Here is a 15,780-nt window from a genome sequence, read left to right as displayed (position 1 = left end):
TCCCGCGCTTCTCTCCGATACCCAACAGTGCCTATCATCTCTCCACAGCATGTCCAAGCGCTTAACTGGGCAATGGGGACGGATTTTGTCAAAGGTATGCGTCTATTGGGTTATTCTCCTCCTCCTCACCACCACCACCACCGCCGCCGCCTTAATCCTTGAATCCGCCTTAATCAAAGAATGTCGGAACTTGAACATCTCCAAAGTTCATTGGTCCCCAGACATAATCTCACGGCTAACTGTGAGCTGTTTGGTTAAAAATCTTCACCCTCCTGACCCCGCTCCCCCACCATTCTTGACCACGCTTCCCTTCTGACCTCACACCTCTACCCACAGACTCCCTCCCCTCTGATTCCACCCTGTACGACGGATTGTCATATTTTTAGCTCTGCGTGTTCCCCTTCTACTCATATCTCAATTGTATCTATGCTTCTACGAATTCTTGTAACCTGTACTTTCCTGAAGAGGGCTATAGCTATTAGCCTAAATATAGAAGTTATACTTTCTTCTGAGTTTCCTTTTATTCCGACTGTGGGTATATACATATATATATACATATATATATATATATATATATATATCTAGGTATATATATATGTATGTGAATGAATAAATCTGGGTGCGGGAGAGGAGCTATACCTTATTGCATCATTAAAAAAAAAAAAAAGAGAGATTCTCGGACTTCCGTATGTAGACTGAGATTCTGGGGGAGTTCCTCTCACACAGTGTGCCCACTCCTTCATAAATAAAACAGATTCTGGTATGAAGAAAAGAAGTGTTTTTATTTGGGTCCATATTCACGTATGGTTAGTGCGACTGTAGCCTTAAGCACACCAACATAGCAGCTTGATAACACCAGTTCCATTCTCATTTCAAACAATTATTTCTTTTTAGTTATTCATCAACATAGTAACAGTTTACGACGAACCTGATGATCGAGGAAGCCAATATTTATATCTATTTATATATATATTTTTGGGGGGTATATCAACAGATTACTTCAGTATTCTTAAATCTCACCAGGTTTTGGGATGCCCCTTCCTATATAATATTTACTTAATTTCATTAAGATAATACCGGTTAGGTTTGTAAACTGACCCTGCCGCTCTCAAGCTTGGGGCTCGCTGATTGGCTGATTGGCAATCCGACGCAAACTGTTAGTGGGCAGACCTTCTCTGATGGAGACTCTAAGCCTTCCTCGATCATCGCCTGATGCAACGTGCTCGTTCACATTTGTACAGTTGTGTTCAAAAGTCTTTAACCACTTTAAGGTTTCCACTATGTGTCTATAACGTTTGCCGTGAATTAGCATTTTTTTTCTAATCAATAGTATTTGAATAATATGGTATTTTCTTCTATAGAAATATTAAAAGCTCGGCGACAATAGTTCTATTTTCATGGTGAAAATAATAGTGTATGATTTTGGACAGCAACTGTACACAATCACATATCAGGTGCTGCATGCACGCCAACACCTGGATATACCAATGAAATCATCCACCATCACATTTACCTGTACATATAACCAAACTGGAAGATGCTGTACTACTGACCAAAAATGTATTGTCACAAAGATATACTGACTTTCAAGGGAAATCCATGACAAGACTATTTTGGGCAACCAGTTATTGACCAAAAATGTCTTGTCACAAAAATCTACCGATTTTCAAGGGGAATCTATGACAAAACTATTTCGGGCAACCAGCTACTGACCAAAAATGTCTTGTCACAAAAACCTACATACTCAGAAGGCGAATCCATGACAAGACTATTTTGAGCAACTGTACATTTACCAACACCCATCATCATCAACCTCAGTCACATCAATTGTCTAACCAACATCTGCACGTCCCATGTCACAACACCTGACAACAGCTGCATTGAGGTGCTGCATGCTGACCAACACCTGCTCGCCCGCAAGCACCTGCACAGGTTAACCCCTTCAGTCCGCGGGGCACTTCTGAGGTGATTAAAATGCCCCGGCGAAAGAGAGCCAAAATTCCAAAGTATTCTTCTGGGTTGGAGGGGTTCAGTGAATAGACATAACCTATGATTATTTCTCGTTTGAGTTAGTTGAACCCTGATGGGAAAGAAACCTCTGACAAAGATCTTGTAAAGTTTTACTGCGAGTTAAAAAAATCTTAGTTGTTTATCTAAGTGAGCCTTAATCTTTTAACTTGTCCTCTTGTCAGAAGGGGCTTTGGGAAAGTACTTTCTGACAAAATACCAGGAAATCAAAATATTATAATATCCCCGTCTGCTGTAATCAAGGTCCAGCTAGATATAATCCCTTCACTCTGAAGACCACAAATCAACTTAATAAAACTATCTGGAGAAATCTCGTAAAGTTAACCCCGCCCACGCAATCATAGTGTCTCCAGACATAGGCGAGAATATTGTTCTTGATGACGGACTCATCTTTATCTGCGGAAGACGAAAACGAACAACACTTTACTGGCGCTTTCCCCGTGTAAACGAGGCTGTTCTCAGGGATTGGTGCCGCTTAAGTTATAGCAGGTGGCAAGGGATTCTTGTGACCATTTGGCCCCCGACTCTTGGGGTTGTCCCAGGAGATAGGCGCCGCCACATCCCCTGAAATCCATCCCTCTCAATTCTCTCTTTCCTCAGAGAGTACTGTACAGGGTCCACCTGGCCAGACTGCAGTGCGGCCACCATCCAGCATTTCTAAGTTGCCAGTGGAAACTGGATGACCACACCACACATAACTGTCCAGGATGCAACACTTCACACTATATCATACATTACATTATGGAAAACTGCATTGTACACAATCATGCACGCCAACCCTTTTTCAGCCGTGGCGTTCCTCAGGGAGACGGGACTGTATAGCCAACACGCAAAGTGCCCCCTTAAAAGACTCGTATGATCGCCAAGTGCCATGCCTCCGGATCAGGTCAATACTATGGTCAGCCCTTAGCACGGCACTTGTATTTACTTATTTTATACTTTTGTATATGTGTGCTTTCACTCCAACAAATTTATTTCTCTTGTAAATAGAATAAAAAAAATCTGTGTATCCCGTAACAAGGATATATGTATAGTACAAAGATGGTAAACTATTGTATACGAACAGCAAATAATCAAGAATTTCATCATCACTGTTATACATAGTATCGTCGGCATTTTGAATAAACAGATCAGTCATGGGATTGACTTTAAATGCCCTAGCTATTCGTATGGAATAATACCAGCCGTTTGCATTATACCCTTGATAAAAGTGTGCTTAAGGGAAGGTCATACCGCGGCGAACTGAATATATTCTTACAGGTATATTCCGACAAGATAGCTGTTCTTTAAAGAATAGTACCAGCCGTTTGCACTAATCATAGTGTGCTTAAGGGAGGACCATACCGCGGCGACCTAAATGTTCTGACGGGTACATTCTGACAAGAACACTACCAGCCGTTGACACTGAGCACGGAAGTGTTCATTCCAGGTGTGCCTAAAGGGAATCATACCGCGGCGAGCTCAATGGTATGTCCTGACTCCACTTATGAAAAACTTCTCATGCCTTCCTCTCCCTGCCACTCGTTTCAGGCTGGACGCTTAGCTTACTTCACACGGAAGTAAAAACTGCTCTGCCAGACAGTCTAGGAAACGACAACAACGACAGGAGGTGGCGAGTCCGTCACTAAAAAAATATTCTCTTTCATGTCAGCGGACACTATGAGGCGTATGTCAAAGAGGTTTAAGTCATCGGAACGAAGGGGTTGATTACATTTCTGGGTAATCCGATACCTTGGTTAGGCGACGCGTTAGCAACAGTAAAAGCAAGTTTAGTTAAGAACATCTTAAAGCTGTAACGCATCATTCCATTACCGTCTAACCCTTTAAGTGCGACAAATGTTTATCTCGGTTAACTAAAACCACTTGTTAGTTGTGAAAACAAAAGCATATTAGTCAAAAATGACACTGAAACGGTTAACCATTTGAAACAGGTTCGTCAAAGAAATTAAATAATCGAATATCACACTGAATGGGTTGAGTACTTACCTTCATCTTAATATGACCTACTGGTTTAAGGGAGTATTCTAATAAACTGTCGTATTTGCTCACATATGCGCTTAGTCATGGGCCAAAACGTCGGCACCAGTTCTACAAATGATGAGCTATTCTTAATTTGATATTTGTCTTTCCCACACAAATGGCAAAACAGGATTCAAGACGTTTCGGTCAAGAGCAGTATCTAGTAACTTTTGTAAACAAATTTGGATGCTACCTAGCGACCGAAGCATTTTGGTAGTTTTGTGATTTTTTTTTACAAATGTGAGCAAACCCTCTGAGAAGTACAAAACATAAGACATACCTTTCCAAATGTGATGAATTTGAGTGCGTTTACATACATACATACACACATATACACACATATATGTATATATACGCACTCCACCAACAACAACTACTCATTTTCTTCAAGAAATTTGTTTTTCTATTGTGAAAACTGGTGGATGTCCTTCACTTCGTTTGCCAAGTCCAACGGGTTCACAGAACCTTCTTACAACGACTCTGAGACCGTCCTCACCTTTAAGTTCAGGAGAGGAGCTCTGGAAGGCGACAGAAGACCTTCGGGATTGAGGAAGCGAGTGTGGGTAGGACCTCGACAGTTGGTACACCTCACACTCGGCCTGCTCACTCAAGGACGACCCGCGACGTGAGGGGGACCTGGGAGTGAATGGGAGTTGTTAGTGAGAAGAGCCCGTGAGTTTTTTGGACACAGAGACACCTCGGAAATGTTCATGACACGCGAGTGTCTCGTGGGGTGGTCAGGGAATTCAGAATGAGTCGGGAGTTTTCAGTCTCTGAAGCCTCGATCACTCCATCCTTTAACCTCGTTCATCACACGAGGAGGATCCTGTAGTGTCTGCAGACATAAGCGATAATGTTCTCGGCGTCAAACTCATTCCCTTTGCCTGTAGAAGATAAACACGAACAACATTTTTCTGATTTATCTGTTTTCGGCGGGGAGTCAGTCACCAAGAGCAATATTCTCATTTGTGTCTGCAGACACTGTATGATGTTCGTGTGGTGAATTGGGCTTTAGAAAGATGTAGCAGAAGTGAGTGGTGATGGTGGCAGAGGAACTCTGAGGACAAGTTCCCAATGCTCTCAACTTTCTGCTACTCTCTTCCTCATAAGGACGTTAAAAAATACGATCCATTCTGAGTGTTCTTAAATCACCCAGTACACACACAGACACACACACGCACACACACACACACACGCGCGCGCGCGCGCGCGCTTTGGATCGTAAAGTAACAGAAAACAAAGGAAGGTATGTAGGCCGGTTTGGTGACTGCAACTAAAGAGTTATAATAAAGGTTTTTATCCATTTGGAGTTAATGCCAATTGCAGGGAAAGTTAAGAATTAGATGAAAAGGGTGATGGGTGCTTTACTATGTTCTTAAGGAATGACACCGTTTATGATTTATATGTTTGGGTTGAATTAATCCTTTTTACGCGGTAGTTAGTGTGTGTGTGTGTGTGTGTGTGTGTATGTGTGCGTGCCCATAATTAATTTTGCAGTGGTGTTGATATTCAGTTCCCAACGTTTCTTCTGTACAAACGATATCATCGCATGCAAGGTCTTTGTTTTGGAGGTTACTACGTATATTGTCTAGAAAGGTGTACCAGTTATGTCTCTCGCTGATGGGATGACGTAGGTAAAGTTCGGTGAGATAAAAGGGTTGCAAGCAGATTAGCAAGACGTGGTGTGGTGCAAATTTGCATCGCTTAAGAAAAATGCCTCTACTAGGATCATTCTTGCAGAAGTCAAGAAATCTAGAGCATGGGAGATTGGGATTAAATCTAGAGCAATAGCACAAGTCTAAAACAGAACTATTTGGAAGGTACATTAAGTATGGAATCAGCTTATAATGAAAATTATTTCAAAAGGAATTGACAAAAATGCAGTAGATGCATAGGCATATGGAGATAAAGTGAAGCCTTGTTACTTGTAAAAAGAGATTGAAAAAATTCTTTACAAATATCTTTTTGAATTGAGGCCTCCCACACACTATGTGGACCATGTATATTTCACTCAGCAAGGGGTAACTATAGAAAGGAGTATGTTAGGTAAGTATAAGAAGGATGGAGTTTATTCTGTAGTTGTTCCAAGAGAAATATGGATGATCACTGGTGATGCACATGTAACATAAAACAGCAAAGGTGCGATTTATCAGAAGTGCGAATTTAGTTGTGTATGCATAAAAATGCTATGTGGAGTTAGTGTATGGATGTTTAATGCATGCATGCGTACACACATACACACATTTATTCTTATTCGCACACATATTTCCCCAAAAATACTTACAAACTGCGTACTTCTTTGTCTCGCAAGTTTTGAGTTGCAACGCATGAATAAGCAAGAGAGATGGTGAGTTGCCTCCCAACCAACAGTACGTAGCAGATTCCAAACACTTTTCGTGGCAAGAAGTTAACAGAACATATTCCTGTTCATGAGGTCCCGGGGTCGAGGCATCGGGAATGCTGGGTTTGATTATGTGAAAGACCACTATAACTAGTGATTTGTTCCATAATATGCAATTATAGTTAACTTTCGTTTTTGTGTCCATTCGAACTAACCTTTTGATATCTATAGCGATAAGAAATTAACCCATAGACAACTGTTACAATACATACATACATACATACATACATACATACATACATACATACATACATACATACATACATACATACATACATACATACATACATACATACATACATACATATTTACATACATACATGCATGCATACATACATATATATACATGTTCGTACATCATACTTACCTACTTACGTACATACACACATATATACATCATACATATATATGTACATGAATACATACATACATGCATACATGCATGCATAACACAGGCATACATGTTTTTACACATATACACATGTATCATTGATATGTCATTTGTCGTGTACAGGATTTGAGTGAAATTTTTAGTGTTTTAGTTGTGGATGGGAACTTTCATTATGTGGACGTTTGAATGAGATGAAGAGTGATTGGTGTCGAGTTAGCATGAAACTATAAAAGCCTTTAGGGAGGTTTAGGGAAGAGGTGAAAACTTTAATTAAAGGAAATTTTACTTCCTCGTTTAGTTACACAGTTAAAGACAATTATAACTATGGTTTCAACAAAAACACACTCATGAAAAAATTGTACTGATATTCATGAACATCACAATATACGGTATTTAGTATAAAAATATATATAGTATAAAAATTATACAAGTATTACCCCTATAGGTTAAGTATGATTCCCTAAGTACTAAAAAAAACAATACTTTATACTGAATCATTATCCTACGTTAAATCGATAATAGTGTGAGCTAATTCTTTACTCCTATGTCATCATAATTTAAAATTCTAAGTCAACAAACAAAAACCCATTAAACATTAAAGAAAAATTACAGAAAAATGTTGAAACACATATACATGTCATGTGCACATACATACTATACATAGAACATATATAAATTGTCATATATATATATTCATGTAAATGTATATATGTGTGTATTTATATACGTACACACATATATACATGTATGCAAGTAGGTATGAACATCTACTTATGCAACTTGATCATGACAAATGGGACATTTAGTAAAAGTGAGTAAACGTCTAGGGGATATCAAATACACATGTATAAGACACCAAGACACAGAGACGTGAAAAGTCATGCCAGAACCTAGAACACTTACTTGACACAGGGGAAGAGCGCGTGCCACAATAGAAGAGAGTTAGTACGGAAAGTTAGATGGCAGACCGCGTGGGGGTTGCTGATTTCATCAAAAAAACAACAACATATATTACTTGAACTTTTTTTTTTTTTTTTTTTTTTTAAACTACCAAGAGGAGCTCTGTCATGTAGAGTGTGATTTGAGAGCGTCACTTGGGTTTCTGTGACTCTTTGGAGGTTTAGGAGAGCTCTGTCTTGTGGGGTGTGGATTGAAAGCAGAAAATACATTACTTTAGACTCTCTGATTTTGTGGAGACGGACTATGAGCTCTGTTGTGTGGGGATATGGATTGAGAGCAAAGAAAGAAAACGTCGACATTTCTCGTTTTCCTCTTCTCGGCTTATGACATATGGTATTGTTTTTGTTGGTGACTAAGGCTGTGGACGACGGTTTCAGCAGAGTAACTTCTACGACGATATCAAAGTTCAAACTGCCTCAGATCGAACAAGTTACTGTACTACGACTCTGCGTGTCTTCGGCAGAGGTACACATGAACTACACGAGTCTAAGAGACACTTGACACATTTGCGAACTTTGGTCCTCGGGATTGTCAGGTGATTTGATTCAGCTGGCAGAGGGAGCTCAAGTCTGAATAAAACCGTCTGGCGCTTCCTGGGACAAACGGTGAGGAACACGGACTGGTTGCAAAAACGGTCGAGTGGGCTGCTGAGTTAGGGGCGTCATCATAATGTCACGGTTTATGAAATTCTGTTTAGACTCAACATGTGGCATGTCTGCGGTGGGAGGGGAGGCTAACAAAATTGCGTGGCTCCTCAGTTACATATTATATATATATATATATATGTATATATATATATATATATATATATATATATATATATATATATATGTGTGTGTGTGTGTGTGTGTGTGTATGTGTGTGTGTGTGTATGTACAGTGAGCACAGTGCATAAGGTCACCCATTTGCTCATATTTCTAATGGGGTCATCCTCGGACTACCACACATGAAAATACATAAAAATAGTAAAATAAATTACATAATACAAAAATAAAAACAAAGACACTTCCCCTCCCTAGAGAACAATAACTGTCTGTTTACTTCATTGTGTGTTAAGCTATTGCTAGATATATACATACATACATATATATATATATATGCATACATATATATATATATACATATATATACATATATATATAATATATATATATATATATATATATATATATATATATATATATATATATATATATATATATATATCGCTCCACGCAATGGCAGGATATGCGTAAAAACAATTTATCATTTAATGAATAAATGAACAAACATTCCACACGTGATTCCTATTTTTTTTTATATATTTCTAAATTATTTTTCGTGACATCTCATTAATTTCCATGAACTAACTGATGACGCCTTTCCAAAATTTTTATTTTCTAAGATTATTTATTCTTCAAGAAAAGTAACTCTGAATTAGTGTCTGCATAAAACTGTACTTCTATTATTGGTGCAAATGAAATCTACTGTCACATTTGTGCCTACATTAGGTGCAAAGTAAAATCTATCTACTTCGTCGTGAAGCTGTTGGAGAGAAGCGCTGTGTTCTGTTTAGCGTTCAACCTAACATTTCTGAACAAGTAAAGTATGGTTAGCAGCTATTTATTATTTATTAGATTTAAGCTTAAGATATCTTAAAAAGACGACTTTCATTGCTATTCAGGTCTTGTTGTATTTTCTCAGGATACCCCTTGTCAAAACTGTTCATGTGAGGTTCCCTGCGCAGCAAAAATATTTTGGTTAACCGTTGCACTGGTACTGGTGGTATTTTATTGTTTTTGTTCCATAGCGGGTCATCTTACTGGAAGAAGGTTTGGTACACAGCGCTTTCTCCAACAGCTCCACTGAGCTGGGCTATGTACATTTCAAACAAAACAGTTTCAATCTAATGTAAATAAGAAACTGGTAAATCTACTGTATCTAGTACTAACATGGAGTTAATATAAAAACAAAATGTACACTATATTGGCAAAATTTTAATCATAATGCAGCAAAGTGTTTTGACATAATATATCTAAGATATGTGCTGAATAACGTTGATGGCATAACAGGTGAAGTTGAAATAGATGTGGGAATTTGTGTAATACAATCCGAGACAAATCATAACAAATACAATATCAAGATACAAAAGAGGCATTCGTATAATTGCAAATATACTAGTATATGTGTGATACATACAGATATATATATGTGTGTGTATGTGTGTATATGTACATACGTGTATATATATATGCAGAAAATGTGTATAAGGGTTATATATATGTATAATACACACACACACACACACACACACACACACACACACACACACACACACACACACACACACACACACACACACACACACACACACACACACACACACACACACACACACACACACACATACACCCCCACACACACATACACGCACACACATATATATATACAGAGTAACATGTCTTGGACAAAATGTAGTGGCACATTTGTAAATTATAATCACGAAGAACACACTGTCGGAATAAAAGGAAATTCAGGAGAAAGTATAACTTTTATATTTCGGCTAATAGCTATAGCCCTCCTCAGGAAAGTACAGGCTATAAGAATGTGCAGAGACATAAATACAATTGAGATATGAGTAGAAGGGGAACAGGCAGAGCTAAAAACATTATATTCCATCGTGCAGGACGGAGTCAGAGGAGAGGGGAGGTGTGGGTGGAGGGGTGAGGTCAGAAGGGAAACGGGGTCAAGATAGGTGAGGGAGCTGTGAGCCGTTTGGTTAAAACTTTTCATCCTCCTGACCCCGCTCCCTTACCAACCTTGACCCCGCTTCCCTTCTGACCTCACACTTCCACCCACACATCCCCTCCCCTCTGACACCGCCCTGCACGATGGATTGTCATGTTTTTAGCTCTGCGTGTTCCCCTTCTACTCATATCTGAATTGTATTTATGTCTCTGCAAATTCTTATAACCTGTATTTTCCTGGAGAGGGATATAGCTATTAGCCGAAATATAGAAGTTATACTTTCTTCTGAGTTTCCTTTTATTACGACTGTGGGTTCTTCGTGATTATAGTAACATGTGTTTATATCTGGGTATGTGATACAACACATGATGGTACGCATATGTTAAATCTTGAGAAAGAACATGTCAGGACACCACCAACCCAGCTAGACAAAAAGACGACACAAAGAAAGTATCTCGGAATAAGTGAGAAATTAAACATGTCGGTGAACAAAATGGCGGTATTCAAAATGGCAGTATACAAGATGGAGGTGTATTTTAGGCTAATTCTGAGATCAAGGAATGACCGTGGCGATACTAACGACCACAGTTAAAATAACCGTTAGAGATTGGAAACTAACATTCCTAACACTTGATTATATATTGTTTCTATTTATAGACAGGTTTGTACCTCGCAATTCTACTGAAATAAAACGAAAGGGAACAAGTAGAGTCAAAGAGATAGAGAATAATATAAAGAAAGAAGACCTCATTTGATGTTGGAATTATTAGTATATTGGCATCTAATTTAGAGACATATTTATCTACATCCTTAGGGTTTTCATCTAGATGGGCATATAAGACATCTAATCCCTAACTAGGGTGGGATAAAATGTATAAAAAACGCCGTTTTATTATGATATACCAAAGTAGACGTATTTGTACGACTTGTTGTATATTTAATTATTATCAACGTAATTGTTTGGTGAAACGTCTTTCTTGTTTCCCCTTTTGATGCTGTCACGCACACAACTATCAGGAAAAGATATCATGAATATGTATTTCTTTTTTCTTCTTTGTGAAAGTGTCACACACACACACACACACACACACACACACACACACACACACACACACACACACACACACACACACACACACACACACACACACACACACACACACACACACACTCACACAGACACACACACACACACACATACACACACGCGCACACACACACACACACACACACACACACACGCACACGCACGCACGCACAAAAACACACATACGCAAACACAAACACAAATACACACACATACACACACACACACACACACACACACACACACACACACACACACACACACACACACACACACACACACACACACACACACACACACACACACACTATATACATATATATATATATATATATATATATATATATACATATACATATATATATATATATATATATATATTATATAAACACTTGCACAAATCTATACATACATATATATAGTATATATATATATATATATATATATATATATATACAGTATATTTATATATCTTTATCAACCACAAATCAGTTTTAATTCCATGCCATCGCAATCGAGACTGAGAGTCGCTCCAAGGAGGCATCCGTTGGAAATTGAAACGTGGACGAGCCGAGGATTCGAACTCAGCTAATCCGTAACAAAGTTACAGTGACGTAAACCAATACGCTATCAAGAGAGATTGGTTTACGTCACTGTAACTTTGTTACGGGTTAGCTGGGTTCGAATCCTCGGCTCGTCCACGTTTCAATTTCCAACGGATGCCTCCTTCGAGCGACTCTCAGTCTCGATTGCGATGGCATGGAATCAAAAGTGATTTGTGGTTGAAAGTGATATTTCTTGATCACTGGGAACTATTCAGTATGTATATATATATATATATATATATATATATATATATATATAGATATATAGATATAGATATATATATACATATACATATATACACACAAGTCTACATACATATATGTATCTACATACAACTACTAAGTTTCTTGTAAAAACACTTACACTAATGACTAGTTAAACAAAACAAACCAAATCATGAAGTCAAATAGAGAGAAGTCCTGTGTATTCACAAGTATATAATCGACATTCGTTCTGTTATTTGTGAATCGTTGTTCTGACAAAAAGTATATATGCATGTATATATATATATATATATATATATATATATATATATATATATATATATATATATATATATATATATATATATATACATACACGGAGTGAGGTATGGCTGTCGTTCTTCTGTCTGATGGTGACCCTACTCTGTTGTACATGTGGTCACATGTGACGCTACCGCAGACCATGTGCACTAAGCCTCGTGTGTCCGTGTGTGTGTGTGTGTGTGTGTGTGTGTGTGTGTGTGTGTGTGTGTGTGTGTGTGTGTGTGTGTGTGTGTGTGTGTGTGTGCGTGCGTGCGGTGTGTGTGTGTGTGTGTGTGTGTGTGTGTGTGTGTGTGAGAGTGTGTGTGTGAGAGTGTCATGACATGCATCTCACCTCGCCTCCCGCCAGGCTAAGTCCGGGTGAAGAAGTCCGGAATCCAGGGAAGAGTTCCGGCTGTCCTCTCCGTCATACACGTCATCTGGAGTGAGGAGTGAGGAGGACGAGTTAGAAGGGGTCTGTAAAGATTGCGTCATCTGGAGGAGGAAGAAAAGGAGCTACGGAGGTCAGTATGACGTGGTTTGACGTCATTTGGAGGAAGAAGAGCGATCGAGGTCAGTTTGACGTGATGTGACGTCATCTGGAAGAGAAGTTCCGGAGGCCAGTGTGACGTCAAGATGGCCTTGACCTCGGGAGAGATGGGGATTTTATTCAGCCGAGGGGCTTCGTTTGTGCAATGAGAGGATTAATTCAAGAGTAAATGTAACCAAAGAAAACGAATAAAAGATCTGGAGTCATGGAAGACACTTATGTTTTTATTTTTCATTTTTTTAAGGTTTCTATTTTCTGGGGGACCCCTAAGAAGAAGAAAAAATGTCACACTTATAATAAAATATTTGTAGAATAACACAAACATTAAAAATTTCCTTTGGATAGAAATAATCTCGACCAATCAGAGGAGAGCGATTGCTTTAGGGGGCGGGAGGGTATTTGAGTGACTTATACGAACTGACTGTAAGGACCAAAGTCTTATAATAGACTTTGGTAAGGATGTTGAAAAAGAAGTCTCGAGTATCTCCAAGACGTTCCGAGGAAAAGTGTCTATATCATCAGGCTATGATGTGGAGAAAGGTAATGTGTGAAATATAGACTGCACCAGGACCCATACGTGAGCTGTGACATGTACAAACGAACACAGAAACTTTTGGTACACTTGAGTAAATATAATGACTTCCTTCTCTGATTGGCAATGCAGGAGAGGTAAAAGGTCTGTATCCGTTATTGGGAGATGTTTTTATCTTTCATCGAAGTTGCATTCCACTCTCCATACCCCTTCTCTGTCAATCGTGTTGTACGCTTTCCTTAAGTCCATGAACACTCAAAGTACACCTATACCTTTCTCTAAACAATCCTCACACACTTGTCTTACCACACAAGCTTTATCCAAGTAACTAATTCACTTAAAACTATAGAGGTACTCCCAGGTCCCTCTGTCCTCCTCGTAACAATTTACACCAACATATGGCTGCTCACAACATCAACTACACTCTTTAAACTAACTCGTCTGAAATGATCAAGTCCATACTCACCCTCATTTACTTGATTTTGTGGTGTTTCGTTCATTATCACAACATCAACTACACTCTTTAAACTAACTCGTTCGAAATGATCAAGTCCATACTCACCCTCATTTACTTGATTTTGTGATGTTTCGTTCATTATCAATCTGAACACTTTCCTTCCTGACGCACACATTGAACAATCTCACCAATCTCTCCAATATTACTAGTCAACCCAGTGTACCAGAAATTCCTGCTTTTAATTGTATAATCTATTCATAAAATATAAATAACTACGGATATCCTCCTTGAGAAAACATACAAAAACAGAAAGAAGAATAAAGAAGAAAAGGAACAGGGAATAAGGAAAATAAGGAAGGTAAGAAAAAGATGAAGAAGAAAAGGCAGAAGAAAGATATGAAGGCGAAGTCGAAGGGAAAGGGAAAATAAATCAAAGGAAGAAGAAGAGGAGGAGGGAAACGGACATTATATCCCAGCTCTTGTGAAGGTCCTCGCCAACATTATAATGTCCATTTCTGTAGATCATCTAATCACTTGAGGACGCAGGCACCGAGAGACAGTGAATGAAGTGAGAGAGCGGAAGTTCAGCGGTTCTACGATTACGGTCTTCGTCGATTGAAGGAGACACAAAAAACAAAAATAAAAGAAATATGGAAATAAAATGATACATACAACATACTATAGCCCGCGCGAGGGCCGTCTGAACACCGAAGCTTACTTCTGCCCTCTGATCGTTCACCTGAAAATGAAGATAAGAGTCGTACAAATCTCCGCCGCTCTTTCACCCCTCTTCACCCTCCCTGTGCCTCGTTCATCATAACTTGGCGGAGGCTATCCTCTGGAGCCATTCACTAGCTGATCAAAATTCCTAAGTTTTATAGACACGGTAAAGGAAACATGGACTGGAGGTGAAGCTTTTATTCATGACGTTTCGTCTATCGACTTTCTCAAAGTCTTCTCCTCCAGTCCATGTTTCCTTTACCGTGTCTATACAACTTGTTCACATGGATTTTCATTCCTAAGTTTCACTAACTGATGATCATCCTTTTCTTACTGTTCTTCATGGTGATGCTTAAGAATGTTCTTCCAACGGCTTTAGCTTTTAGAAAAAAACATTCTTGAAGGTTTTTTAGATTTATTTCTTAGTCCCCATAAACCTCCACCAAACCATAATGAACGGACTATAGTTCCCTTCCTCCTTCAGGGGTTCTGTTCCCTGGCCTGCCTACTCCTTTGACGGAAACCACAGAAACCCTGATATTTTCTTACCACACCATCTTCTGTCCCTCTCCTCATCCCTTGCCACCTGGCAGTTGCCATAGAAGAAACAGTTCCACCCTTAAATGCCATTGGTGTTATCTAGGTCATATGAGAACCTCTAGTTTACCTTCGGGAGGATGAGCCTACTACCCTAAACAAGAACAATAACAACCACGCTCCTCTTCAGCTCTTTCAACATCCTTAGTTCTCCTCCTCTTCCATAAGAAGAAGAAGAAGAAGAAGAGCAAAAAGCCCTGCT

The 15,780-nt window shown here is 38.9% G+C and overlaps 1 protein-coding gene across 1 annotated transcript in view; it reads right to left on the bottom strand.

Annotated features, from left to right (window-relative positions):
* The window catches only part of LOC143027973 (uncharacterized), a 100,767-nt gene that overhangs the window by 3,105 nt on the left and 81,882 nt on the right, over window positions 1-15,780 (bottom strand). Inside the window, exons 15-16 of the mRNA XM_076189616.1 lie at window positions 13,078-13,162; window positions 4,544-4,683 (exon numbers count right to left, since the gene is read on the bottom strand). Coding sequence (XP_076045731.1) covers window positions 4,544-4,683; window positions 13,078-13,162 — 225 coding nt within the window. The remainder of the gene's footprint in view (window positions 1-4,543; window positions 4,684-13,077; window positions 13,163-15,780) is intronic.

Source organism: Oratosquilla oratoria, chromosome 9 (assembly GCF_046742065.1).
Source record: "Oratosquilla oratoria isolate Oo_2021 chromosome 9, ASM4674206v1, whole genome shotgun sequence".
Lineage (NCBI taxonomy): Eukaryota > Metazoa > Arthropoda > Malacostraca > Stomatopoda > Squillidae > Oratosquilla > Oratosquilla oratoria.
The sequence above is the reverse complement of the archived record's forward strand: the minus strand, read 5'-3'. Positions and strand labels throughout refer to the sequence as shown.